This window comes from Tubulanus polymorphus, chromosome 9 (genome assembly GCF_964204645.1).
Source record: "Tubulanus polymorphus chromosome 9, tnTubPoly1.2, whole genome shotgun sequence".
Lineage (NCBI taxonomy): Eukaryota > Metazoa > Nemertea > Palaeonemertea > Tubulaniformes > Tubulanidae > Tubulanus > Tubulanus polymorphus.
The window spans coordinates 12,779,344-12,804,972 of record NC_134033.1 but is presented as its reverse complement, the minus strand read 5'-3'; the positions used below and the strand labels follow the sequence as shown (position 1 = coordinate 12,804,972).

Below are 25,629 nucleotides of genomic sequence, written 5' to 3'. Positions count from 1 at the left end.
CCGGATGAGTCTACTTAAAAATTCAGTTTCACTTTCAAAAATGTATTCAAAACTAAAACAACTTGACAAAAAAATCTAAAATTAATCGTCCCTACCCGATGAAAAAATCATCACCTAATTTGATCGGCAGAAGTTTTAATCCGTTGAAACAAAAGTCCCGTATCGAGTCCGAGATCACGACCGCTGTACCGACCGCAAGTCCGCGTGACTAGATCGCTTATAGTCTCGACCGCCGGCGCGTTTGTACCGCTGCAAGAAAAGTTGATATTGACCGTCGCGCGTCGTTTATCGTCCCGGGCCAGCGCGAATTCGAAACTGCGTTCGTCGCTCGCGATTCCCAGTCGGTCGAGTAACGTTTCGGCCAGACGCGGTACGACCGGCTGCAGTAAAATCGAGCAGACGCGTAGATTCTCCAACACGACGTGAACGATGTTATCGATTTGTTTTAAATTGTCCGCGTCGTCCGGTTGTTTGTACAACGTCCACGGTTCGCTGTATTGTATGAAAGCGTTCGTCGCGTGAAGCTGAGACATGATCGCGTCGATTGCTTTGTAAACGTGACGTTCGGCAAACTGGTCGGCGACTTCATCTGAAACGAGAATATTCTAAGGATGAGAATGAGCGAAGACCGCGGACTCGGACGCAGTTCAAAATCGACCGATGAATATTCGGGATGAAGTAGAGTTCATTATCACATCGTCAGCCAATCAGAACCTGTGTCTATCCCATGTGCCAAAGTACAAGCGGCAATGATGATGAACTGGAACGAGATATCTCGTAGTTCGCAGCTAATGTGTTTAACTCCGCTCAAATCAGATCTTTTCAAACGAAATTCATTTCACCTCAGAGCAATACCGAGTTGTTTAGTTCATGGCGTTAGAAATTTATCAGATAGGCCACAAAGTTGATTGGATTTGATTTGAGTGAAGCCTAATGTACACTTATGTACACTTACAGACACTAGACAGCCTCAACCCGCCCTCGTTTCAAATTTTTAGGCATCAACTGTTCACCTCTAGTCCAGAACTTCTGAACCACCAGGCAACACAAGATGTTGGAGATTCTATCAGCATTTTTTCAAAAACTAACTGTCAAGACTTCACTCTAAAAATGGTGAATGTCTGACAGGTGGTTTGAGGTGACTGCTGGTGGAATCCCTGACACATTGAAATATTAAGTAACTTACGAGGTAAATCAATTAGACCGGACAGTAGTTTAGAATCTTGAGGAGTCGATCTCGCGACGAATACGGCTTCGTCGAACTGCGGGAAGATCTGTTCCGGATTCAAAGCATTGGCTGTAGCGCGGTTTATCAGGTTACCGAGAGTATTACACAGTTCACTGTTCAGACATTCAACAACTTTCTTATCGCTGTAATCTGAAAAATAATGAAGAATCAATCAATGCACGCTAATCTGTCAAAGTTGATCTGCAGCCTGATTTTAACTGAAATCATTCTTTTCTCGTCACATTCTAATGTTGAAGTTGATCTGCCCCTGAATCCTGATTTTAATTGAAATCATTCTTTTCTTGTCACATTCTAACATTGAAGTTGATCTGCAGCCTGATTTTAACTAAAATCATTCTTTTCTTGTCACATTCTAACATTGAAGTTGATCTGCAGCCTGATTTTAACTAAAATCATTCTTTTCTTGTCACATTCTAATGTTGAAGTTGATCTGCGCCTGAATCCTGATTTTAACTGAAATCATTTTCTATTCTTGTATTTTCATTCTAATGTAATTTAATACGTACTTCCATCGCTATGGGGAACACCGGTGCGTAACAGATAATATCTCAATCCGTCTGCTGTATAGACACGAATTCTATCGAACGGATCCACAACGTTTCCAATACTCTTCGACATCTGAATCCAGATATTATAGTAGAATTGAACGCTTCAATATCGGTTAAAGTTAATAGGTAAAAAACTTCACTGCTAAATACAAGATATCGCAAAGTTCCAGTTCTGCCACATACCTTCTTATTTTCGACCATCCAATGTGAATGACACAATATTGACCTGGGAGGTTCAAGACCGGCCGCCATCAAAAAAGCCGGCCAATAAACAGCATGGAATCTGCAATAAAAGAGCAGCGAATACTGAAAATCAGGAACCATTGGCAGCTATGCTCAATGATAAAATGAAAAATGTCACTAAGTAAGCAAATTCTGTGACAGTCGGAACTATGATGGGGATTTAACAATTTCAAACATTTTCTGCGGAAAACTCACTTTAAAATGTCCTTGCCGACAATTTGACAATCAGCCGGCCATAGATGCGAGATATCTTTATTCGGGTAGCCGGCGACTGTTAGATAGTTCACCAACGCGTCCAACCAAACGTAGATCTGAAATAAACACAAAATTAGTAACTCGGACAATACAGGGCTGTACAATAGCAATAACTTACAACAGAAATTTTGGAATTGTCCTTTTTGAAAATATCACTGTTATATCTGATAGAAATTTAATGTAGAATCCTTCACTTGGGACTGACAAGCATGTAATTATATGCCTAACAGAGTATAGGGATAAACTTCAAAATTCTAGTTATCACCAGGGATGGTGGTCACTGTTTTCAATCAAATGTAGACCATTGCTACTTCTAATTTTGCATTTTCGCGGATTTCCCGAGTAATTTGATGATATGGTATCGACTCTCTCATACATACCGACTGAGTTGTATCACCCGGGACGCCGATCGACCAGTGTAATCTGCTACTCTGACGGGAAATCGACAAATCTTGCAAATCTTCCTCGACCCATTTTCGCACGAGGACTTCGAAGTTTTCCGGTTGAATAACTGCGCGCAAATAAATAGATTCATGATTTACGGGGAATTCTATGAAAACGAATTGACAGGTGGGGTCTAAAGGGCACTCCTTGAATAAAACAACCGCACCATAACAGGTTGGCGCCACTTTCCACCCGTTTACAAATTCTTTTAAGTTTTTCCATGTGATTAGATTACACAAAATTCCCTCAGAGTCAATCGGAGAAATTTCTAGGTTTAAAATATTGAAACTCATTCTTTTTACATTGAATCACGTAATGATAATGGACAATAGCATTTAATATCCCAATTCCCTGAGTTCTCCAGGGATTTTTGCAAAATATGTCAAATTCCCGATTTTTCCGATTCCCTGAGTTTTCCAGGTTTGCCCGGTCAGTGGCCACCCTGAAAAGGGTGAGAATTACTAAAAAGTAAGTATAAAATGTGTCGTACCTTTTTTCTCGAGCCAGTTAAGGAGTTGCGTCTTGAAACTCGTCAGACGGAACATGTAATTATCTTCTACCGTCCATTCAACAATGTGACCAGTTTCCTTAGCAACCTAAGTAGTATCAAGCATAATTATGTTAGCAGACATGACCGGAAAGCATGTTTTACATGGATCGGTAGCCTGCAAACCCCTCAGACAGTCAGTGCATAGTCAGAACTACAAACACCAGACATTAGACTCTTTATCAGCAAACTTTCAAAATTCGATATCATTGCTTTGAAGTTTTCAATCCCCTGATTTCCCTGAACCTTGACCGAAAATTCCCTGAATTGATTATAACACATGTTTCTTCTCAACAGGTTCCTCAAGCCACTCATCAACCGCAAGAAAAAGAAGACACCAAAAATCAAATTACTTGACTTTTCAAGAAAAGATTAGAAAAGGTTAGAAACCTGAGATTATGTGCCAAACTGAGGGGTGATTCCAGATTCATAATTCTACTTAAAGCATACATACCTTCACCGATTCGCCATTTTCACCAGTAACGCTTTCAATTTGTTCATCGGTGTAGAACATTTCATCAGCGACGCTGTACCAGCCTTTATACTCGCCTTTATAGATGTGACCTCTCTCGTTTAACTCATTCTGAATAACACAAAGCATCACTGAGAACATTAGACGCATAAACAGGAAATTTGACTGTATCTGATAACTGCCTCTTGATATCGTCCTCTTACCCAGAAGTGTGCGACAGCTTCTTTATGGCGCGGTTCACTCGTCCGGATAAAGTCATTGTAATCGATTGCCATTAACTCAAACAACCTCTACAACAAATTCAAACAAACAAACGACAGTACAGTTTTACAGACATTGCCTAAAACATTTGAGAAGTCAGTCCTGCTATCAGTTTCTCACTCACCTTGTATGAAGAAGATATCTTATCGCAATAATGAATCGGGGACATCTTGTTTTTTTCAGCCGCCTGCTGAACCTGAAATCAAATACTTTGAACTAAACTCAGAACCGCGACATTGTCCCACCTTGCAAAATGTTGTGCGTTTGCTCTTGAATTCATCTTTAATTATCTGCGCATTTATTACTTCGTATTTCGAAGACTTTTTTTTCTGCATAAACTTTTTTGCTTTCATTTCTTTGTTAAGAAGGTGTAAATGTAATCCTCTCACCTTGAGCCCGTGTTCATCAGTACCAGTCGTAAAATAACTGTTTTTTCGACCGATCAACTTATTCCATCTAGAGATCGCATCGGCTATGATCGTTGTGTACAGGTGTCCGATGTGTGGTGCTACAAAATGACAAAACATTATTTACAAAGAAGGTTTCCAACGCTGCCTTCAAAAACTTCAAAAACCTTCTCTGTCTTCAATGAAAATGTCCTTGTTTTTGAATATGTCATTACGTAACTAATCATAATTTTACTGAATTGTTGAAGTCCCTGAGATGGTCGTCATTAGTAACTACTGAAATTTCGGAATCATTGATTATGAGAAGGTAAGTTACTAATCATGATTTTACTGAACTGACAATGGAAAGGTCGTCATTAGTAATTAATTATAGTTTTGCTGAATTTTTGAAGTTATTGGAATGACAGTCATTATAGTAACTAACAATAATTTTACTGAATCACAGGGAAATCATTTTAATTTCTAAAGAATAGGTCTCACACTCATGAAATAACTCTCACCAGCATTCACGTAAAATATCGGCGTTGTGACGAAACACGATTTTGAGGGCTTTGTGAACGTAACATCATCCGTATTCCGGACCGCATCAGAAGTCGAATTATTCTTCACATCTAAAGGCCTGGCATTAAAAGTGGGTCGTCCGGATAAAAACCAGCCGGCACACCTTCTACCGCTACTTGAAAGAAGACTTCTCGAGCTAAGTAATTTCATAATTTTTCCACACGACTTCTTCAAAATCTGAAATTATTGAAAAAACATTTTGGTTTCAAGTGCCATAAATAGAAGCACGAATTTCAAACAGCCTAGAATTAGCGAATATACATTTTGACCATTAAAGAAGTAAAGCGGCCGCAATGCACTTACATAACGGTCGTAGTCAGTTTCGTTCGATAAATAGTATGATTTGATGATGAATTTTTCAGCTTTCTACAGCAGTTTTTCGACTTAAAAACCGCTGGATTTTTTCATCGCGAATATCATATCAAAAAAGGCTTATTGCATATGATTTATCCTGAGTTTTGCGGATATCAAGCAATTTTTTCCGAGAGATATTCGCTAAAAAGAACCAAAAATCGAATAAAATAAAATCCTTAATTCAGTCTATAACCGTGAATTAGGGAGAACACAATTTCAATCAAAAAAAAAAGATATCAACAATTTTCCATTCGTTCGTTATTTCATATTTCAAAAACCTGCTTTTTACTTGAAAGTTATTGTGTTTTGTATGTAATGTTCCTTATTTTACAAATTAAAGCATTTATAAAGGGTTCCATATTTGAGGCCATAACCGTGAATTACCAGTACCGGGAAATACAAATCCAATTCAATAAAATAGCATTTATTGTGTTTATTTAGAATGTCAGTGCACTGCCTCAATTCAACGATTGTATCATCATGATGCGAGAACAAATCACAGAGAAAATCGAAGGAGAAGAACCAACAGCTTCAACTCATAAACGACATTGGGTAGAAGAATTATTTCCACCCACATTTTCATACGCAGAAAACGATAACAAACTTGAGGAGACGCTTGAAGAAAAAGAAGGTAGGTACAGGTGACGACTAGGTCTAGTTAGTTACCTAATCGTTGGTGATAAGCTTTTTTTAATCGGATGGGCTTATAATCGTTGGTGGTAAGCTTTTTATAATCGGATGGGCTTATACTGTGGGCTTTCTGTGGTTTGTGGAAATATGCGATCGTGAAACTAAACCACAGACAGGTTACAGTTACAACGTCGCACGGAGAGTAGGTGTGACAGACAGTAGGTGACGACAGGCTTAAGCCAGGTGTAGGCGGTCATCCTTATTGTACTTGGACAATACAGGTGCAGGTACAGGTAGGCCTACTATCGCCTCAACTTGGTCGATGTGCTCTCAAGTCAAGTTGAAATAGACATTAACGGGTCAGGCTACACTATATAGTTAGTTATCTAATCTTTGGTGGTTAGCTTCTGTAATCGGATTTGCTTATACCAATGTGGTTTGTGCAAAAATCTTGTGTAAGGTTTCTCTGTGTGTTGGCCTTGCATTAATTGCCTGCCTTATGTGTATTATCTTTTGCTTTTTTTTCCAGGCGGAAGCGACGAAACGAGAAAACGCGATGATCTGTTGAAGAGAGGCTCTCGTCCGGTGAAGGTCGTCGACCCGCAAGAGATCAAAAACGTTTACCAGCGAGTTTTCTACACGCTACAACTCGAGCAGGAGCAGAAAAAACTCCTTGAGCAACAGCAAGAAAAACTCATTGAAGATGGTATGAAATATCTTCAGTTGTTTATTTCCGATGGCGCCTGAATCCATTCAAGTTGTGTCACATTTTGTGGTTTAAGCTTGAAACAAATTCCCTACAGCTCTTTCATTCTTAAAAAACTCCTTCTAAACTGAAAATACTTTGTTAACTTGCCCAAAACTCCTTTAATAGTCCCTCAATTTTGAGAAATTAGGCAACTAGAAATGTTTGCAGTTGTGCAGTAAACTATGCCTAAATCGAATACAGTAGAATTGATACTGGAACCAGGACTTTCTCTTTAGCCAATTAGGTGGTTTCCAAATTAGAAACCGAGTTTAGGTAGTGTAAGGGTTAGAAATTTACTTACAAAAACCGCAGAATTAATGGTTTACCGAGAAACAGTACCGATTTAAGAGGAGTCTAGTACAGTAGGCCCAATAAGGATGAAAAAGCGATGCAGATATTCACTAAAATTATGTACTCCTTACATCCAGGAATGTCTGATCTATAGAGACCTTGCCAGGCTCACAATTGTAACCCAATATAAATGAAAAAAAAGATTTTAATTGTTTTCTCTTTACTTGAAGGTGCTGAATTTGAACCGTTGAGAAAAACGGAAGAAAAAGGGCCGACAACAACAGTTGACATTGACAGCGATGAGTTGTGGGATTCTCAGGAGATCAGCGTGCTGCGCGAAGTGTTCAAACGAACGCGCGACGAAAACCGCAAATTGAAAGCGACCGTCGAATCTCAAACACGAGATATCGCGTCGCTTCGATCTCGGTATAAACGCGAATGCGATACGCTGGAGACGCGAACGGCCGCGCTACGCAAGGCAGACGCCGCCAACCGTCGATTCCAAATCGCGGTCGCGACGATGAAATCGGAAACGGACGAGTGTCGGGCGAAGATCGGACGATTGACGGCGGAAATCCACGCGCTGCGACTTGAACGAGTCGACGCACGCGAACACGCGCAGACGCTCCGACTAGATCTCGAACGTGAGCGCCAGGAGAAACGTCGTCTCGCGTTGGAGGCGCGCGAAAAAGGCGAAGACGCGGCTCGCGAATCGCGTTTGAAAATCGACGCGTTGACGATCGCGCACGGAATCGAAATTGCCGATTTAACGAATCGAATCGGCGAGTTGACCGATTCGTTAGAACGTGAACGTCAGTCACATTCGACCGATCGACGCGGATTGGAACATTTGAGAAATCATTTCTCGAATTTACCGCTTAACGACAAAAACATTGGCAGCACTTTAACGAAATTAGAACTTTATTAGACATGTGCTGTTTAACCCGCTGAATCCAGATCTGTTTAATCCGGAGCTTGATCTAATCAGGGCCCAGTTCCACAGTTGTGAGTTGGTGTTAACTCTGAGTTAAAGTTAGTTCATTTTCAATGAGTTAACTCAGAGTTAAATCTTAACTCACAACTGTGGAACTGGACCCTGGATATTATTTTAAGGTCCGTCTTTATCTAATTTCTCACAAGTGGAAGAATCCTGTCCATCCCAACCCGTCCGAATTACATGTATTATCAAATGATAACTGACAATAGATGGCGTTTTGTAGCGATTTGATTTATTTACATGTTTTTATTTTGTATGATATGATTACTTAATTATATTTTTGACCCGGGTTTTTGAATAAAGCGAATTTTAATATTTGAAAATTTTATTTTCTTGTCGATTACGGAGACCAAGGGAAATTCCTCATCCATAAAGCTAGTCGAATCAGATCTAGTTGTAGTGTGTTGCAAAAATATCCAACGAGAAAAAATAGAACATACTGATTCTAACACGAATTCTAGCGAATCCTCCTCCCCTTGCTTTCGATAATGCGTTATTCGGCAAGGTGGCTTCAACAGGTAGCGTGGCCGAGCGGTCTAAGGCGCCGGTTTAAGGCACCGGTCCAGCAATGGGCGTGGGTTCGAATCCCACCGCTGCCACAGAAATTTTGTGCCATTTTCGAATTTCTTATTATTTTTCCGGTGCCTCAAATACCTGTACCTATATTCAATTGCGGAAAAGTTAAGTTTTATCGTCATTTTCATTGATCAAAATAAACCCCGACAATCAATCGCGGCCAATATTAATAATATATTCAATTATGGTTCATTGACATATTCCTGAACGAATGATCATGTGCCTGTCCGAAAAAAATAGCTGTCAACAGTATTACCGGGGGATTCTATTATTTTGAAATCTACCAAAAATAAAATATCCCTCTATGACTTCGTTCAAAATCGTTTGACTCAACGCTAGCGCGCACCTGCTGGCGCTAAGCAGTTTCGTAGCATAGATTATATATTCAATGCAGAGCACGATTATACATCAGTTGGTAGCGTGGCCGAGCGGTCTAAGGCGCCGGTTTAAGGCACCGGTCCAGCAATGGGCGTGGGTTCGAATCCCACCGCTGCCACATTATTTTTTAATTTTTTGCTCGTTTATCATTTGTTATATTAGTAATTTCTTTTTTATCGCCCGGTACTTCTTCAATCGTTATCGAGCCACCTCGTACACAGAAGTGAATTCTAGGAACACATGTCAGAAATCATATTGTCGATGGATCATAAAATGAACAATAATGTTATATGAATATACATGTATTTTATGTTGATAAGGATCATTTGTCGGTTAAACATATGTGTCGTACACGTATTATTGTGTATTGCAGGATCCTTATAAAAACGGCTGAAAGTTCATGAGTCTATGTTGGGAAATTGGGCTTTCCCTGTTTCTCTTAATAGACTTATGAAAAGAAAGATCTACCCACACACTCGCATTCTCCGTGTAAAGCGTCAAACCAGACGACATCTTATTGTCCATATTCTCAGAACTAACTTCATTATCTGAGCACAAGTGAAGCCGGGTGGTGAGGAGGTAAGATTTTTTTTTTTCAGGAGTCAATATTGATTATCTAGCTCGAAGTGTTTTACGGTACATTCTTACTTAAAGAATTGTGGTTTTTACCGAATTAAACTTTAACGTATAAACCATTCCTTTCTCTACGATATTACCACGTCAAATCATTTCGTGCCAATTTTCTATAGTGTAGAAAATTGCAAGTTCAACTTGAACTTCAATTTAAGGATATTGAACAAAAAAAACAATTGCCTTTCAAATTATCGTTCCCAGTGCCGGGAAACCAGGAAAATTAGGAGATTTCAAAACTTCTGAAATGGAAATGATTGGAATTTTCCTCTCATGCGAAATATTTGGGATCTCATTTTACACTCCATTTTTAAAGTATACGTAGTTCTGAGATGTCAATTGCTTGCCCAAATAAGGTCAACTTTCTTGAAAATGAAATGTTCACGTCCCTGCTTGTGTTGACTTTTTGTGCCCCATTCCTTTTGGGAAAATTGAAAAATCACTCATGAAATAATACTTGGAAATTTTGAATTCATGTAAACTGTGAGAAGAATGACAACTCGTTTCATCTAGAAAATTATTTCCGATGTAACTGTCTTTCTGTTCCTGGAAATGCGTCTGCGGATTATAGGAGTCATTTTCTAGAAACGCCCAGACGCTCATGACTCATTCGTAGAAGTTTTGAGATCTCCATTTATTCATTTTAAAAAGTCGAATATCACGGTATCGATTCGTGGTGGAAAATACTTTTTATAGAAATGTGGAGCATATCATTGTTGGTAACATGAATTATAAAACGTTTTTCAAATTTTACTTTTGATATTGTGGTATTTCCCCGATGTTCTATTTTAGTTCGACCTTCCTTCGTCGATTCATACTTTTCATTGGGGACATTACGTACAAGTAGTTCGTCGACATCGGTTTAAGTGAAGTGTCTCTTTTGCGCGAAGATTTATGACGACGCTCGCTAATTCAAAGATATCGTTATGCCTTTTCTTGTCCATCCAGCGGTCCATCGAATCTCCGTCCAGCGGTCCATTGAATCTCCGTCCAGCGGTCCATCGGGTCTCCGTGGAATTCGGCAGCGATTTGTTTCTTGAGCAAGAAACTATCTATATACCGATATATATATATATATATATATATATATATATATATATATATATATATATATATATATATATATATATATATATATATATATATATATATATATATATATATATATATATATATATATATATATATATATATATATAAATGTGAACAAAACAAAAAAAACAAAACTCCTACTACATTTAATACACACATTTATATATATATATATATATATATATATATATATATATATATATATATATATATATATATAAATGTGTGTATTAAATGTAGTAGGAGTTTTGTTTGGTGTGAACAGAAATCTTGTACAATCAACCCCGATACACCGGTGAAGATTTTGGAGCGTAACAGTGTGGGTTAATTCGACTATTTTCCCAGACAAAATTCAGATGTTTCGTTCTTTTCCAAATCACTATGACAACACGATGTCGTTATATTTACCTGTTCCAGTCGGATGATGAAGTCTTCGCCTGTTGAACTACCTGACCTTCACCCGTATCACGGATGCATAAGGAAAGTATCTATTCCGCGTAGATTGTAAATGTTTCCTAAGATTTTTCTTGCTCGGCAGTTTTGTTAAAAATAATGTATACAATGCAAGCATTCAGCATCGAGATTGAATTTATCCTTTTTCAAATGACGACGTTGAAATTAATACACGCGGCTTGGTTTTTAATCAAAAAATTTTGTCGGTTTTAAATAACAGATGGCGTACGAGAAAGTGTTTGTCGTATGAAATAACCACCGAAGTAAGCAATGAGATATGTGTGCGGGTTAGGAAGTGGAAGCCAGGTTTTAAAGATATCATGCATGTCTCATGACGAAAATATGAATTTGATTATTTCAAAAAAAAATCTTATTGTGCGGTCGCTGTTTGTTAAAGACGGTTCACTGTTCTATTCATTCATTTTTTTTCTAAATCCACTTAGAGAGATTACGAAATTGCGTCAATGAAATTGCCTACGTAGCAAAAATAATTTTGAAAATAATCGATTTTAAAGAGCGTTGAATCGAAGAGATTCGAAATGGGACGATGCTCCGAATTTGCTGACGCTTTTTCTTTGAACAAGTCGAAGAGATAGATTATATGCATTTGTATGGTATGCAAAACGCTTAACACTACTAACGGAAAAACGAAGATTATGTTACGTAACATACAATGAAAAATCTACCTATTATGCGCATTTAAAACTTACAGTAAATACTAACATTAACAGTAAGCATGTTATGTTTATACATCAACTTAGATTAGAGGGTGACCTTGCGTGTGGTAAAAATCAGTGACATCGTTTTTTTTTTTCACGCCAGAAAATTAGACTAGATGTTTATTTATGGATAATACGTCGTATTTTTACCGAATGCCTGAATGATTGTTCAATACGGCGAATTTCGATTTCCGCGAAATCGTGACCTAGTTTCTGATCGGTACCCGGAGCGAACGAACCGATTTGCCAGACGACACTTTTTTTCGTGTCAATCGGTCGTCGAATGTATTTGAAAAAAAAATCTTAACGGAAATGAATTACACCACCGTATACGCTTTCTTTACGAAGCAAGCTGAAAAGAAAAAAACATTGACAACGAAAGACAACGCCCAATCTCCGAAATGAAAATATGTGTGCTAAAAATGAAATATTTGAAGATAAATATTTGAAATTTTTTGTCATTTTCACAGCAATGGCAGAAGAAAGATTCGTTAGTGATCGATGTGACATCCATCCACTAGTCGACGCGACAGATCCTATCGGTTCTACTGGTTAAGTCGAAAAGGGTGAGAAAAGTGAAGGGTTCTTGAAGGTTTTATGCGCATTGATTTGTGCGATAAGATTCCTCCCAGGCCAGAAAAGATTTCACGACCGATAGAAAACAGGTTGATTGTTTACGAGGACTGGTTATATAGTTTAAATGGAATGTCAAATCGTGATTATGGCGGTTTTCGGCTAGCGGTGCCTGGGACGAGAGCGCTGATTGGCCAGCGCGACTGAAGGGAATTTCCCTTCGTTAATTCACTTCAATCGTCATATTATCAAATCGGACTAGACGAAAATAATCAAATTGTTCAGGCTTTTGTTGACATATTATGACCTGCAGACGATCCCTTTCTTTTAAGAAAAATAATCGCATACAATTCCTGTCTGTTTTTCTTTCACGATTATAGTTTGGATCATTTGGAATGAAACCATTTTTTCCTGACCCTAGAAAATGTTTACCAAATTTAGGATCCACTCGTATTCATTTGAAAAACGCATTTATGATTGTAATTCTGGTTATCGTCCGTTCAGGATCATTAACATTTTATTGAATTTATAGGTGAAGTTGAATTTGGATTATTTTCTAATTTTCAGTGCACCCAGTCTGAAGTCTAGGGTCTGCCTTGGCGGTATGACGTCAGCAAAAGAAAAGGCCGTGCGATACGCTTGTAATCCAAACGACAAAGTCGAAGTTCGCTCGGCCATATCATCAACATTCGGCTTTGGTCAAATGGCCACTATCTTGTCTAGTGATACCCCTCACAAATGTAAAGTTGCGTCTGTACTAGGGAAACTACTACGTGTGCATGCAGGTATTGGCCGATCAATTTGCATAAATTTCAAAATCAATCATAGTCGATTCAATGTTACTAAAAACAAAAATTCTAAAAAGTGGGCTTGAAGCACCGTCATTACCAACAGACTTCAAAGGGGTACATGGGCGGATACAGACGCCAATTTTGAAGGATTCGACAACATCCCATAAGTTCACTTTGGTGTCTACGAAGGTAATATTAGTGGCAAAATTGCAGTGAAATTCATCGATTCTCTTTGTTGATAGAAAAGGGCATTCAAAAAATGTGATGAACTTGCGTGGATGTCTAACAAGTACGCCTGGATCTGCCCCTGGCCTACCCTTTAAACTATCACGTGGGGCGTGAATGAGGTTAAGTCAAGACCACAGCGAATGAGAACCGCATTAAAAGTCACACTTGTTGAAATCGAAATTATGCATAGATAAAACACGATTGAAATATTTCAATTCAAAACATTATCGATCGGAGTCAGCTGATATAGTTGACATGTCGACCTCTGGAACGGCCCCTAAAAACCCACGTAGCACTTCAGTCGACACAAGTAGTTTCTACCGTTTGTGACATCATTATTTTTATACCACACGTAATTCGGAGATTATCGAAACCTTTAACACATTAAACCGTCTCGTTAGAAATGTATACACAGTCGAAGTTGTGGCTCGTGTTTTTGACGCCGGGCCATTTTATCAGACCAGTGAGTTATGACTTTAGGCTTTTTATCGGTATGAGAATGTAACACGCAATCAATGAAATAAACGACGTAACAGGGCCATACTTAGCATTTGAATTATGTATATCTTTGAGGGGGGCAGAGAAACCCGAAAGGGAAAGTTCTATAGGATGTGACAATCATATTTGCGAAAAGGACACTTTTCCAAAATTTCTGGGGAACTGCCCCTCGCATCGTACGGCCCTACGAAGTTGCCCTGGAAATGTTGACATCTTTGCACTGTCGCTCGCTAATGAGAATGCCATTCATCCTATTATCGTGTGACAAACACTCGCGATTTTTATTGCACATACATGTTTTTTAGACAATTATATATAGATTGCGACTGTGTGATCTAAATTCGCAAAATGACATCATCAAGATTTGATTTCTTAGAATTGGCGATACCTAGTTGAAGAGGGGTTCCCGCGTGTGGACGCATCTCACGACGAATTACCAGGTTGAGGTGTACACGTAAGTACAACTGACCGAATTTAAAGGCACCGATTAGCTAGATTTTGACCGGTGCTACGTCACAACCCACAAAAAAGGAAAATAATAGAATCTGTCAATACTGGCCGTGAATTTGCACCCGATAGCTTAAATGATACCAAATAAATATAATGATGTAGAAAATACCACCAGGAGCCAGTTCCACAGTTCTGAGTAGATATTTAACTTGTCCCTTCGTGGCTCGGTGGAGGGTGTTTCATTCACAACGGAGAAGTTGTTTGGGTTCAAATTCCACTTATTCGCTCCATTACTGTTTCCCGACCCGCTGTCATAGGATCAGATGTCCCTCCATATCAGATGCCCCCCAGCAATAGATTGACGGATTTATTGGAGAGTCATAATGGGGCTGCTGACCTTAACCCTAACCCTCAACCCGGAGATCTGTTGTTGTAAGCGGGCATGAATAAGGGTATGCATTCTATGACACCGGGTATACCCGACCCGCTGGTCCAACAACGAGAGTCGTATCCTCCGAACAAACTCGTGATCGATGTGAATAAATCAATGAGGTTTGTTTGAAACAAACTGATCTGATTTCAACTCAGAGTAAACTCTAACCACGTGGTTGGCACTGGGTCTTGAATGCTTAATAAATACTAACGACCGATTATATTTCAGATTATGAAAGTTCGATTGGTCGGTATAAACGGTATGTACGGATGATCGGTGGCAACTCTCTCAGGGCGGATCGGTGAACGAGAACACGGCGGAGTAGTTTCTCACAAATATCTCACAGTCGAAAAACAAGACCATAAGTTTAACGCACGTATGTATAAATGTAGACCAACGTTACGTCGTAAGGATTTTTTTAGAACAAAACTACGTAGAAAATATCGTGTACACAGAATGACGCCGTTGATTTCGATTCATAATGAGGACCCTTTTCCCGGGCTTCGAACGATTTGGCAACCTATCAGACTCCGGGTGCGCGGAACCCGCGACCTATATTCCGCGCATGCGAATAGATATTATAACGACTATATAACATAACAATCTAATTCAGTAATAATAAGTGACGGGAAAACTAAGACGCGCACTCTCTGCTGTTGCGAGTCATCCGCCATGTCTCCGTCCGGCCATACTCTAGTTGACACGAATCCTAGATGTTGCAGTTGCAGGGTTTCGAAAGCGAATAATCCTAGCAAGGCGGCGCTGTCGACGAGTACTTGGTTACTGCTAGTTAGCGTTTTAATCGTCGGATTGATTTTTACTAATATCTGTTGGTTTACGGTCTACAGATGTTTGTCGAACAGAGTCGGACAACTGAGTATCGACGTCCGAAGGTTTTCGATTCGGGAAAGTTCGCTGTCGTACGGTCGTCGTCGGGAGTTGCAGCCGAAGTTTGCGGTCGACGATGCGTCAGAACTTGACGATGATGATGAACAAATGACAGCTGATGAAGTATTTCTCGCCGCGGTCGCTCAGGTAAATCATGGTTTGTTACTCCGGTCACACTAATTCATTACGCCAAATCAGAGCCTGGTCTTATGGATACATTTACGCGGGATCCATCGATTTGATATTTCCACAAAAATCCGTAATTGCAGATCTATACATACGACCCAAATGTTTATAAAACTATACACATTTTGAAAAATTCTGGCTATCACCACCATTTTTTCCTTTCAAAGATTAAAATTTAGCGTGGTTTAGCGTGGTTTAGGTTCACCTGGTTTAGCGCTTTTCCCCCATCATCTGAGTAGGATATGTATTTTTCATGATTATTTTGTCGTAAAAGATTGAAATAATTCTTTGACAGGAAAGTTCATTATCATGAAATGAATAATAATGTCGTCATCATTTAGTTTTTTTACTTAAATTTTCTTTTTCACATAAAGTCAAAGCGCCAAAGTATGAGTTTGAGTAGAGTTCATACTCAAAATCTTCTATCTTCCAAATTTGATGAAGAATGAATCAGAAGTAAAAGATGCTACAATTTAGATAGATTTTTTTGAAATTTTAGAACTTTTCTCTAATCGTCACTAATTTACCGAATAATCAATACGTAACGCCCAATGTTAATGTATCTTATAGCAGTATCTGAATATGGAATTTGATGAAATAAGAATAAAAATGCTACGATATCAAATAGATGTCTACTTGAAATTCTAGAACAACATTAATGCTCAGATTATTTTCAAGAAATTCAATTTAACTAAATTTACGAATTAATCTAATTTACAATACGCAATGCACCGCGTTAGTTAGATCTAGGAACGATATAATCATCAACATCGCTGAAAAAACAAATCTCTAGCTTTCTTGAATTCTGAATCCAATATCAGAATTTTGACAATGTTCAGAATTTATCTAAGGTGAAATAATTCGTTTTGTATAAAATCCCTTTGAAACACCAACCTTATGACCCACAGTGTAATGAAAAAACTATAAGAGAATTTGACGTTTCGACCGAAGAATCAAGAGTCAAAACGGTTAATTCTCATTTAGTTTTTTCATTATATCGTAGGTTTTTACTTCATTATCATCAAACAGTCACCTGTCAATGGAAACCAACCGATCTCATGTCGGATTACTACACTAAAACGATTTTTAGGTCTGTATATTGATCGGTTTATAGGAAACGGACTCATCGTTGGATCGACTGGTCGGATCGTCTGTATCTATGGGGAAAACGCGTATTCGGAGGTCGAGATCTGACGGCGGCGCGCGATCAGTAAGAAATCGGAAATGTAAACGCAAACTAAAACGATGTATAAACCAGTTGTTATCAAAAGGTAAAACTATATTTTCTTAAGTTGTCGAATAAACACTATAATCCGTGTATACTGTAGATAAATGAAGAAATCCCGCACTTCGAATTCTAAAATTATACGATCAAATTTATTATAATGAAACCACAACGTTTCGGCTGTTGACTAACAGCCATCATCAGGTGGAATGAAATTCGATGGCTGTTAGTCAACAGCCGAGACGTTGTGGTTTCATTATAATAAATTTGATCGTATATATAATTTCAAAATTCGAAGTGTGGGATTTCTTCATTTATATTTTCTTTGTAAAAGAAATCGAAAGCGAACATTTTACTTGAATAAATCAGACGAGTATGTACGTTAAAAAGTCAAATAGTCTATTCATTTTCAAAAAAAGGCTAGACAATCTTGTCCATCGGCATTCCTGAATGGAAGAGATATAACATTGTCAGTGAAAGGTATTTTCCGTATTGTCTAGTTTTTCCTTCTATTCAGTTTATCTTCTACATTTTCGTTCCTTATCTAAGAGCGTGTTTTCATTTTTCATGTATACAAGCTATAAACTGTCGCTTCAAAGCATACATTCATCTAAAACCATCGTAAACATCTACTCAGAGTTTTAGCAAGTCAAATCAAATCATAACTTTATTGAACCGTAATGCATAGATTTACATTCTAGGGGCACAACAAACGTACACCAAATATAGAACAAGAAATAACAATTACATATATATTCGGTCCCAAATTTCGCTAATATTCCTACCTTTTCTGATATAGCAACGTTTCAAAACACATCAGTGGACGGGATATTTTGGCTTTCTAATATGGCGACGTTTCATCAGAGGTTTTAAGATCAACATCGTGGCCTTGAGATGGTCAAATAAAATTTACGTTAAGTCAAGTAAAGGTACTCATACATCTGCTGTATTTTTCCATTAAAGATTCTCGCGCTGAATCGTTGCAAAAATAGCTTGTAGAAATTAGGGCGTCTCTGCAAAGGTAACCAAAAACTATTTTCATCGACACCACGACGTTGCGTGTATGCTCATTAGACGCTACCATCAGACTGGTGTAGACAGATGCGAGATTGTAAAATATCTTTTTTTTAGACGATGAAATACTATAAAGTGTATTAAATCAATTATCTTTTATCCTTCAAAAATCTAAAACTGACACTCACGCATCTATGCGTATAGTCTGCTATCCAACAGCTATCCATCTCGAACACAATTTGACAATATTTAATTTACATTCATGTTATAGAAATAGGGAATAAGAAAAGCGTGGGCGAAATTTCTAAAGTTCGGCTTGATTTTATTGGTTAATTCTCGAATGTCGTTATGTGGGTTTTCCTTCTCGATTGTGATGGGTTTTTTCTGTGGATTAGGTTTCTTTTTTTGCCTAGCTTAGTTACTCGCATAAAGGGGGACCATATAGACCTCCTATACTTTCATAGAAATCCTTACGCTGGTGGTATCTCAGCGAGTATGGTGTTCACAAGTTTTGGATTTTTATGTGGCAAAAAATGGCGACGCGAAACTGTTTCCAAAGCACATTCGAAACTGTTTCTAAAGTTCGTACTTATCTCATGGATATAAGTGAATGGAATATGCGGTATTTTGTTAATGAAGCTTGTTGATGAAATGAGATTTTTCGTAAGTTTTGTAGTGCATTCGGTTTTCCAAATACGGATATTTCTTAAATGTATGAGCAATCGGAATGCATATGGTATGTGGCTCTACGATTACATGGAGTACGACTCCTCCACCCAGAATACTTCCCAAAAACCTTAGAGGATTTTTGCTTGTCTTCCGTCATGTTTTCATCGGAATATTTCTCCAAACAATTCTCGTCTTATGATTTCCGTCTAAATTTCGATCTGATATTAGTTTTGTTTTTTCAATTGTGCCATGCATCAAATTGAATTCAATTCAATATAACTTTCTAAAAGTTTTTCCGCCGTCTTTCCAAAGGTTTCATGTTGAAAATACTGCAATAATTAAAAGCAGCATTTTTCTAACCTGCTTTTCCATTTCAAACGCCCGTGATAGAAGCACTTTAACTCGGATTCCATTTACCTAAGACTGATTTTGCCCATCCCTGTTCGTCCGAGTTAGGCGGGGTTTACTGTAAATGAAAGCGGACATCTCAAAATAAGTAGTTAGATTTTAGAGTTAGATCTAGGCGCTCACAAAAAACATCACTTTCATTCGTTGATTTGAATCAAACTATTGGAAACTGTTCAAACAGTATCTGAAGTTTAGGTTTAGAATGATTTGTATATTTTTTGATTTAGGGAGCAGCCGGGGACGGAAAGGATGTAAAAATAAAAGTGTCAAATGTCGGCGGAATAGGCGTGGTGGACGTGGGAGGAACTGCTGCCCACGTAGAAGACCTAAACCTAGACCTAGAAGTGAGTACCACGTTGAATCAGTTAGAGTGTTTTGTTATTTGAAAAAATGTTGGTTTAGGTTGTTTTTATCTAAATCGAAGTAAATAATTTGAAATTTTCGTTCTGGTTCGTGTAAACGATATTCCAATCAACTGGCAAACGACTGATTGGGGTTAATTTTTGGTGCCCTACGTTAATATATCGAGATTAGGAAAAGGAAACTCTAAATGTTCAAGATCATATTTTGTTCGTTTTCATATAATTTTTTTAAAAGAAATTTAGATGCTTTAGTGCCTAGATTTTTTGAAGGTTTTATTTCAGTTTTTCATTTAAGTAAATACGGTGCTCTTGTTTCTTAGAATTGGCGTCACCGATACCTGTGCACACGTCACCGACACCTGCGCTGACGTCATCGACATCTGTGTCGACGTCACCAATTTCCACGCACAAACCATCTCAAGAAAGAGTCGCGGTGAGTATTTTATCCTTATTAAGTAAAGAGAACCAAGGGTAACTTATTCCAGGGCCGTAACTAGCATTTAAGGGGGATGGACAAAAAGGGCGCCTGAGAAACCCGGAGAGGGCATTTCTGTAGGATGTAACAAAACTGTTTGCAACAAGGCCACTTGGTGAAAATATTTGCGGGAGAAAACAGCCGCCAACCCTCCCCCCGCTAAGTACGGCCCTGCTTTCTCGAAGTAAGTACTGATATCGTTTTTTTTTTCGTCGACAGTTTCCGCCGAATTTGTTGAGATCTTCGAGCGCGTTGAAGATGCATTATAATCGACGGATCGTGGCTGGGTCGAATTTAATTACCGTACGTAAAAAAGCAGGTTAGTTTCTGTGTATGGGTGTTAGTGTACGCGGACACGACTTTATCATAGGGTTTTTTTTTCTGAACTTGTTTCCATTTACTAGCCTCTGATTGGTCAGTTAGCTGGAAATACCTAGAAAGCGCGGACCAATCGAATCGATCGGAAATATCTAATTATGATTTCGTTTATCTTTCATAAATCGATTCAATCAACATGAAAGAATAATCCCCCAAAACAGGATGTCAATCTATTTTCACGTTCGCCTAAGCCTTAACCAGTTTGACAGTAGTGTGGTATATATTTAGATAACTAGTCAAAGTTAACAAATAACGGTCGTTCCTAATAAAAAGATATTAAAAATATTCTAACTGCGCATTAAGAGAATTGATAAGTCGGCCTGTTTTATTGTGTGTCGTTTGACTTGTGAACGCGCGGTTGTTTATTTTGCATCTAACAGTGCTGGAACACTGGCAACAGGAACCATGGAGCGCCAGCAGTCTTTATCGAAAAGTTCACGACGGCGTCCAAATCAAACAAACGGGCATTTACCTGGCTTATTTTCAGGTAAGCAAAGAATTGACGACGAGGATTTGTCAAAAAATCAGATTTATGCGTGGGGTTAAGATCGTTTAGTCGCGGGGCCAGACCAGACGTGGTTAAATAATCCCTACAGAAACATAGATCAGGCCACTTTGCTTTTAGATAGGAACAATTTCAGCACCGGAAAATCAAGCGCAAGTTGTAAACGAATAATTGAAAAAAAAACAATTTATGACATTCTAATCCCATTTAGAAATATCAGTAAATCGCGAAAGTCCAGGATCGCCTGGATCAGCCGGGATTTGAGACGTTGAACACAAACTCGCCTGAGTGAAAAGCCCGCTAAGTGTTCATGATATACGTACCTTCATAGACGGTCAAAAATTCCATAACGTCTGTTATAGGTTTTAACTCTGAAATGATTGCTCGTAGCTCTATAGGTTTAGATAATTGCTCGTAGCTTGTCTATGTTATATTTCATTTAATTTCTTTTCTTATTCGCAGATAACGTCAAAAACGCGTTTTGGGACCAAATTCGAATTATGCGTACAGCCCGCTCACAGAGGCGCCAGTTGTCAACGTAAATCGGTATGCGTCATCGCAGCAGCATCGGAGCAGCAGCGAGCAGCAGCCGACAATGCGACTTTCAGTTCAACGTGTTCTACCACCACTGTTATACAGATCACGGCAAAAGATGTCGTCAAGATTAAAAACGTATCCGATCAAAACGCCGTATTGTCAATAGGAGACGCCGATACGTTTTGCGGACTTGTGAAAATGCCTTGAAATATACGTACTTTCAGCAATCGTATTTTTGGTAGGATTGAATAATTATCACTAACATTGGCGTCCTCGGGATTCTTCGAGGGTAGAATTTCTCTTTAAAAGGGCCAAATTAATCGACTGGATTTTAGATTTGATAACTTAACAACGAAGGCCATGTATATCGTACATCTTTTATATAATTGATTTATAAAGCTGTAGTAGAGCGGACGGCAAAATTTGTGAAATACGAAAAATATTTTCAATATTTTAAAGATGGCCCTTGCGGACGCCCATGACTATAGAGTCCTGCTATACAAATCCGAAAACAGAATTTAAAACGAATTCTTTCATCAAAGATATTCGGATCATTGAAAATGGCCCCCGTTGCAGTCATATATCATTTAAAAAAATCACTGATACCGTGTGTGGCCCATTACTGCCACGGGCCACAAACCCGAAAATCATAAATCGTAAACAGTTCACCTCGAGTTGTAAACTTATAGGATGTATGTATAAAGCATTTAATTCATTCCTAGATAACGAACAGACCAATAGCATTTCCGTTCAAAGAATTACATATCGCTATCTTTTATCGTGCAATTTCGAAGCGATCTGAATCCGGAAAAAGAATGTTGTGCCTTTCGAAAGCCTTCTTTAGGACCGATTTAAAACGTCGGAGAAATCGTTGCAGTCAAAAAAAGAAATATGATAGGGACTTTGTGTGTTATAATCACCCCCAACCTTAATGTTTTAGGCTGTTGGGAGATTGTTCAAACGAACCGTAACCGAAATTTACAATTATGAATTTTTCTTAAAAAGAAAATTCTGTAATTATTATCGACCGTTAATTACACAACTTATCCTTCGATTTCCGATTTTAAAATCAAGCCCCCTTTTCCGTTTCTGGCTGGTGTGGTGGGTTTGTAAGGGGTTCAAAATCCAAATCAAATCAAAATGAATGAACCAAATAATCTATCAAAAAGAAAAAAAATATCTCATTTGTCTACTGTGATTTACATTTCTCGTAGATTTGATGAATATAAGTTCATGTAGATAACGCAATTAAGATGTTCGATTACATTTGTATACATGTATATATTGGAAGCCGTTGCGCTGTTTAAATGTATATAATTTTATTCTCACTGTATATTTATATACGTTATACATTTATATTTATATTTGTGAATAAAAAACATGATTTATTCATTATCAGCAAAAACTGAAATTGAGTTTATTCCAATTAGTCGATCTTTACGACATATTGTCTTATTGTCGTCTATCGCGCTTTTCTTGAAGATGAGTCTTATATGGGAAACCTATGGAAAATTCATCAATGTTTACTGAGTTCTATACTGATAATATTCTGCTAGATTTTACAATACGACGAACTAAACGTGAATGCTTTGGATGATTTTTTCGTTTTTACAATGTGATATTTTCTTTCTGTCACTGAAGGTTTGCCATCAGTAACGGCGGCGCGGCCGCGGGAAACGGGACGGGGAATTTTACAGCCGTCACCAACACATTTAAGACGTCGCCACAAGCGTAACGTTCGCGTAAGTTCTTCTTTTTTACATGTACATGCGGTTGTTCATTTAGTGGATGGTTACCTTAAACTCGTCACATAATTTAGCAAAAGTCTCACAGCTCGATCAAGACCTATATTCAAAGACATCGCCATTCCATTTAGGCTAAAAAGTTGATACCTTGTTTCTTATTTCGGCTGAGCTTCAAAGTTGACCCGGCCGGTCGCATAAGATATATATGATTTTTCTATTCAAGGAATCTGGATTCAGGGTATTTGGTAATACGGATAGGTGTAATTTAGCTATAGGTAAAAACAGGGAATTGTGTGAGAAAACGCTCAACTACGGTATGTACGAGTAGAGACCCCATCCGTGAAGAGCCCCTCGGTTCATTTAACGTAAATTTTGAACCCTTTTTTCATTTTGTCACATTAGGGGTTTTGTTGCCGTGGAAATTTGTCCGTAAAGAGGTGTCCACCAAATTTGGATATGACGTTAGGACCGACATGGTGCAAATTCGCTATCCCGGACAATACATTGTCTATGCCAACGTGTCGTACTTAGAAGGCGACGGAAGGTGGGTTTCAAACACAAGAGATCGACTTTTTGCACAGATTCGGGAAACAATTTGACAGACTTCAGAAAGACTGTAAATCATTTCAAAACCAGTCTCTCATAGTTGATAAGTAAAAATGTTGCTGGTGCAAAGTACTACTAATATAAAACATCATGGCCACGATTGATAGAACACTATATCCGTGTTGACACGATGTAGTGAGAATCTCACAATGATAAGAAAAAGTCCGAAAATGTAACTTCGAGATAGTAGTTTATTTCAACGTTTCGACTATATCCTAATAGGCATCTTCAGGAATACAAGACATTATGTTGTTTCAACTACGTGGGAAAAGTCGACGAACATCTCAAAACGTCGCGTAGTCTTAATATTTTTAGTATCTTATACTTTAAGTCTTCCAGCTCATCAGATAGTGCGTCTGAGACCCGGACAACGAGGTTCAGCGAGAATAGTGAGAACGACCAAGGCGCAGAGCAGGTATGGCCGATACCAAGCGTGTATTGCAGAGGGGTAATGATTGTATTTGTAAAAATGCACCTTTTTCGTGTATTTCTAGTTCGGTAGCAAAAAGACAAGCATACTACGGCAGACGAATCAATTCTGTGTGCATATATAAGAAAATCAGGCTCGCAAATAGAACGCGTATCGGAGTTCGTCTGAGAGATTCATACGCCGCCAAAACTCTCATCCTCACCGAACCGTTTACGTATTTCGGTGTGCTAAAAGTGGTTGGCAATTCGGTTTCGAACCCGTGTGATCTCAATTTAGCCCGTTAGCGGCTGTTTCGAATACGGCGCCATGAGCATTTCGCGCTTCATCAATAATTACATAAATCGTCGTCATCCATCAAAAAGGATGGCCTGGCCTATACAGCTGCTTGCAGACCTCTGACGTGTCGTACCTTAGTTTGGACTAATACTTGATTATGATTACATGTAACAATAAGCAAGCCCCTTCCCCGCTACTGGTTTGGATAACGAATGATCTCAAAATTAATATATGATATATCTGAAGTTTTCGATGTATTCTGACTGTACGATATGTTTCGCTTCTGATAAAGTACTAGTGATGTAATGGTACGGGTGATGGATTATAAGGGGCAGTCGTCTTAACCGTATGCTACCTCGGCTGGGATTCGGACCTGATGACACCGAGACTGCCACGGCACACTGTGGCAGTCTCGATTCCATCAGGTTCGAATCTCTGCCGGGAGGATGTATTTTGTACGCGGCGTGGCTGACCCCACGATCGAAAGGGAACCCGCTCGCGTGGGATGATATGGCGGACAACCCGGTGATAATTAATTACTTATTTCGAAACAGTGTAAATAGATTACGCGAAGCGGGGCGGATCCAGGGTGTCTGAATTCCCCCCTCTGAAAAAATGTTCTTCTAACAATGCCATTCCAAATCATTGTGAAGAATGGAACAGTAGCAATTCCTACGTCGCTGAATGTTATATTTCACTGGTTACATGCATCTGGAGGCTTCTAGATATTTTTCGGCGGTTGCTACACGTACAGCTGAAACCTGGGAATCCCCTGATCCTGGATCCGACCCTGAATCGCATGTACATAGGAGTATAACTAGAATATAGAACAAATATATATGCGGCGTGTTCGATATTTCCGAATATTTCAAGATATGTAAATAATGTGAATATAACTTTCTACAATTTGTTGATATTTTCTAACGTTGGATTCGTTTTGTTGAAATGTAAATAAATGAAGACGATATTTTCGTATATTTCATCGTGTAAATTTCGTCTATCCGGTTTACTATTCTTGAAGTCAAAGACACGAGAAGATCTTCGTCGTTGCCACAGATTCGTCACTGTATGTTAGAAAAAAAAGAAGAATAGTTGTA

General features: G+C 38.5%; 3 protein-coding genes and 2 non-coding genes across 14 annotated transcripts; 4 read left to right on the top strand and 1 right to left on the bottom strand.

Moving 5' to 3' along the window:
• Positions 1-45: 45 nt before the first annotated feature.
• Positions 46-5,522, bottom strand: LOC141911097 (methionine--tRNA ligase, mitochondrial-like). The gene is made up of 13 exons (XM_074802058.1): positions 5,291-5,522; positions 4,927-5,164; positions 4,409-4,527; positions 4,144-4,215; positions 3,962-4,048; positions 3,741-3,869; positions 3,230-3,335; positions 2,676-2,806; positions 2,236-2,351; positions 1,981-2,080; positions 1,756-1,867; positions 1,187-1,378; positions 46-589 (listed from the first exon to the last, which is right to left on the bottom strand). Exons 2-13 carry the CDS (start codon positions 5,135-5,137, stop codon positions 111-113), a joined length of 1,854 nt encoding a protein of 617 aa, XP_074658159.1. The 5' UTR covers positions 5,138-5,164; positions 5,291-5,522; the 3' UTR covers positions 46-110.
• Positions 5,523-5,786: 264 nt separating this feature from the next.
• On the top strand, positions 5,787-8,292 carry LOC141911098 (uncharacterized). The gene is made up of 3 exons (XM_074802059.1): positions 5,787-5,972; positions 6,501-6,677; positions 7,241-8,292. The coding sequence occupies exons 1-3, from the start codon at positions 5,822-5,824 to the stop codon at positions 7,936-7,938; spliced, it is 1,026 nt and encodes a 341-aa protein (XP_074658160.1). The 5' UTR covers positions 5,787-5,821; the 3' UTR covers positions 7,939-8,292.
• Positions 8,293-8,524: 232 nt separating this feature from the next.
• Trnal-aag (transfer RNA leucine (anticodon AAG)) lies at positions 8,525-8,606 on the top strand. The gene has a single exon. It is a non-coding gene; the product is annotated as a tRNA-Leu (tRNA).
• A 391-nt stretch (positions 8,607-8,997) lies between these two features.
• Trnal-aag (transfer RNA leucine (anticodon AAG)) lies at positions 8,998-9,079 on the top strand. The gene has a single exon. It is a non-coding gene; the product is annotated as a tRNA-Leu (tRNA).
• A 320-nt stretch (positions 9,080-9,399) lies between these two features.
• On the top strand, positions 9,400-25,491 carry LOC141910746 (uncharacterized). 10 transcript variants are annotated; one of them, XM_074801520.1, is made up of 16 exons: positions 9,400-9,540; positions 12,326-12,421; positions 12,996-13,213; positions 13,294-13,408; positions 14,322-14,399; positions 15,057-15,204; positions 15,677-15,863; positions 17,017-17,173; positions 19,446-19,562; positions 19,901-20,013; positions 20,275-20,374; positions 23,117-23,217; positions 23,444-23,534; positions 23,623-23,764; positions 24,158-24,241; positions 24,321-25,490. In XM_074801520.1, the coding sequence occupies exons 7-16, from the start codon at positions 15,825-15,827 to the stop codon at positions 24,538-24,540; spliced, it is 1,164 nt and encodes a 387-aa protein (XP_074657621.1). In that variant the 5' UTR covers positions 9,400-9,540; positions 12,326-12,421; positions 12,996-13,213; positions 13,294-13,408; positions 14,322-14,399; positions 15,057-15,204; positions 15,677-15,824; the 3' UTR covers positions 24,541-25,490. The 10 variants fall into 10 exon arrangements, with proteins under 10 accessions (XP_074657621.1, XP_074657620.1, XP_074657617.1 ...); XM_074801519.1 differs by lacking the exon at positions 13,294-13,408; XM_074801516.1 differs by having other exon boundaries at positions 13,294-14,399.
• Positions 25,492-25,629: the final 138 nt, after the last annotated feature.

Bases quoted from the DNA above. Each gene is read 5' to 3' on its own strand.
- LOC141911097 (XM_074802058.1), bottom strand. From the start codon at position 5,137: ATGAAATTACTTAGCTCGAGAAGTCTTCTTTCAAGTAGCGGTAGAAGG. The intron at 1,379-1,755 runs GTACGTATTAAA...ATTATTTTTCAG, and splicing joins TGTTCCCCATAGCGATGGAA to ATTACAGCGATAAGAAAGTT. The intron at 590-1,186 runs GTAAGTTACTTA...TTCTCGTTTCAG, and splicing joins CGGTCTAATTGATTTACCTC to ATGAAGTCGCCGACCAGTTT.
- LOC141911098 (XM_074802059.1), top strand. From the start codon at position 5,822: ATGATGCGAGAACAAATCACAGAGAAAATCGAAGGAGAAGAACCAACA. The intron at 5,973-6,500 runs GTAGGTACAGGT...TTTTTTTTCCAG, and splicing joins GACGCTTGAAGAAAAAGAAG to GCGGAAGCGACGAAACGAGA. The intron at 6,678-7,240 runs GTATGAAATATC...CTTTACTTGAAG, and splicing joins AGAAAAACTCATTGAAGATG to GTGCTGAATTTGAACCGTTG.
- LOC141910746 (XM_074801510.1), top strand. From the start codon at position 15,501: ATGTCTCCGTCCGGCCATACTCTAGTTGACACGAATCCTAGATGTTGC. The intron at 19,563-19,900 runs GTGAGTACCACG...CTTGTTTCTTAG, and splicing joins ACCTAAACCTAGACCTAGAA to AATTGGCGTCACCGATACCT. The intron at 20,014-20,274 runs GTGAGTATTTTA...TTTCGTCGACAG, and splicing joins CATCTCAAGAAAGAGTCGCG to TTTCCGCCGAATTTGTTGAG.